The sequence below is a fragment of the Limulus polyphemus genome, unplaced genomic scaffold (assembly GCF_000517525.1).
Source record: "Limulus polyphemus unplaced genomic scaffold, Limulus_polyphemus-2.1.2 Scaffold9487, whole genome shotgun sequence".
Classification (NCBI taxonomy): domain Eukaryota; kingdom Metazoa; phylum Arthropoda; class Merostomata; order Xiphosura; family Limulidae; genus Limulus; species Limulus polyphemus.
Window position 1 is genome coordinate 11,496 of NW_013675097.1, and position 2,853 is coordinate 14,348.

Consider the following 2,853-nt stretch of genomic DNA (forward strand, 5'->3'; position numbering starts at 1 on the left):
TATTGGCCTAGGAGGCCCTAGGTCCAGTTTCACGAAACTTCTTAAGATACTTCTTAAATTTATTTCTAACTCAATACTTAAGATGAAACTTAAGAATTTCGTAAGATATTTCCTACGTTATTTCATAAAGTTTTCTTGGACTGTCTTGGATAAGGATGACTTAAGAATAATCCTAAAAACACAATATATCGAGAATATATCAATCTTTTAGATTAAATTGGATGGTTGGTCATGTTAAATAGAATTTATAAATAATATCCTAATGTTTTATTAACCAAATCATACTTTTTTTTTAGATTTCTTAAAGGTAAAGTATCATTCTTTTCGTTTATTTCAACCTGATTTTTTTTCAATTAACTAAAACGCTGTCTAACAGCGTCAGTTTTTTTCCTCTCCTTTTTTCTTTTTTAAAAATATTTTCTGAAAAACTATTTTAAAATATCCATGTATTTTATGTCAAAATAAACATAATTATTCTGTGAAACTTTAGGCGGCGGCCATGTTTGTTTCTATCTTAAGACACCTACTTACTATTCGTCAAGTTCCGAAATAACTTAAGAAGGTTCTTAAGATATGACACCTTTTGTGAAACATTCTTAAGAAGGTGATCTAAGAACAACTTCTTTCTAAGATGCTTTTATGAAACGGGCTCCATATCTTTTGGTTGGCTAGTACCAAAAACAACAGCAGAGATTCGACCTTTGATTGATTGGAATTTATAGAAATAAAGGCAATATTGGTTCTATCTTTTAATTGGCTAGTACTAAAAACAACAGCAGAGATTCGACCTTTGATTGATTGGAATTTATAGAAATAAAGGCAATATTGGTTCTATCTTTTAATTGGCTAGTACTAAAAACAACAGCAGAGGTTTGACCTTTGATTGCCTAGTATGATTAGAAAAACAATAACAGGGTTCTGATTTTTTGGTTGGTTAGTGCAGTGAAAAAAAAACCCATCAGGAATCTGATCTTTTGATTGGCTAGTACTAAGATCGACAAATTGGCTCCTATGGTGTAAAACACATCAGTACGACCTTGTATATATATATTTATTACAATGATTCGTTTTTCTGTTTTTTAGGACACACAATTAAAATACCATACTAAGGCGTCTCTTAATAACATTATCCTTCATATACACACACACGCAGTAATTTATCCTGTTTTACAAAGAGCACAGTTTTTACTTCGTGATGCATAAACGAAGTACGTTAACGAATTCTCTCATAATCAGATATATCTTAATCAGGTAATTCAGTGTTATAATGACTGACCTAAATAGAAAATTATTACTTTTGTATATTGGACAACTTATTATCCCTTTCATCCTGACGATGATAAATATTTACGTGTTTATATATGCCTGTGTTAAAATATAGCGTGTTAAAACAGGACCTTCTGTGTGGTTGGGTGAGAGAAACACTGGGTGACCTTCCTCGAGAAATGTCCGTTTCTTGGCCTATATAAAGACTTAACAACCCAGCAGGTCGCAACTGATTCAGCTCTCGTATTACCGATACGGTTATAGTATACAAGATGAAAGTCTGGGTGAGTAGAGTTTTATTTTCTTTAGAATTAGTTATTTGCGTCGAGGCACGACTATTCTACCCCTTTTGTAAGAATGGGTGTTTTGTAAGACAAAGATGACAAAAACTATGGGTGTTTTGTAAGACACAGATGAGAAAACTATTTTCATTTAACACTGACTTGAGTTCAAACATATGCGGAAAAAAAACTACTCTTCAGATAACACAGGGTTGAGACCAAGCTTTTCAAACCATCATTGACTGGGATAGATCTACGTACAGAAGACACTCTTCAGATAACACAGGTCTGAGACCAAGCTTTTCAAACCATTATCAACTGGAATAGATCTACGTACAGAAGCTACTTTTCAGATAACATAGGGATAAGACCAAGTTTTTCAAACCATCATTGACTGGGATAGATCTACTTACAGAAGCTACTTTTCAGATAACATAGGGATAAGACCAAGCTGATGTGAACTTACTTGATTCTACAGTTAGCTTCCTAAGTCTGAGGTGAATTTATATGTATAAAATTTTAGTATGCTTGACTGTTTACTTACGTCAATTTTGAACTTTCTTTCTAAAGTTATAAAAACTGTTTGGACGTTTTTTTCCCACAGGTATTTGCTACCATTTGTTTGATTGTTTTCACCACCTTGTGTCTTGGTGACGAAGATACCCTACATGCGGCAGAGACTGGGCACGGTGGAGGCTATCGAGGAGGTGGAGGTTACCGAGGTGGTGGGGGCTATCGAGGAGGTGGAGGCTATCGAGGAGGTGGAGGTTACCGAGGTGGTGGGGGCTATCGAGGAGGTGGAGGTTACCGAGGTGGTGGGGGCTATCGAGGAGGTGGAGGCTCTTTTGGAGGATATGGAGGATTTATAAGTGGAGGATATGGAAGTTTTGGAGGAGGAGGAGGAGGACGTGGAAGATACGGAAAGGGCGGTTTTGGCGGTGGCGGAAGATATGGAGGTGGAAAATTCGGCGGAGGCGGTGGTGGTTATGGCCATGGAAAACGTTACGGTTAAGCATTTCCACTCAGCAGTATGTTGCTAGGTGGTTATGAATTCTGACAGGAAGCTGATGGATTTTTGAAATACAAGATAAAACAATATCCCATTTTTGTAACGTATATTCTCCAATGGGGACAATGTAGCTTTGCATATTTCTAGACTTCTGTAAAGAATATGAAAAAAATAAAACTCACAAAGACATTTTGGTTATCCCAAATACAAATGTCAAAAAAAATAAAAATCGATAAATGACGTGTGATTTATTACAAAAATATATTCACGAATAAATAATACTTTACAAGGAGTACA

General features: G+C 35.5%; 1 protein-coding gene across 1 annotated transcript; it reads left to right on the forward strand.

Annotated features, from left to right (window-relative positions):
- Positions 1–2,151: 2,151 nt before the first annotated feature.
- Positions 2,152–2,559, forward strand: LOC111083430 (glycine-rich cell wall structural protein-like; the record flags this gene model as incomplete). The annotated part of the gene is made up of 1 exon (XM_022379939.1): positions 2,152–2,559. A coding segment is annotated over one exon (408 nt), but the record flags the coding sequence as incomplete, so codon positions are not given.
- Between the last annotated feature and the right edge of the window lie 294 nt (positions 2,560–2,853).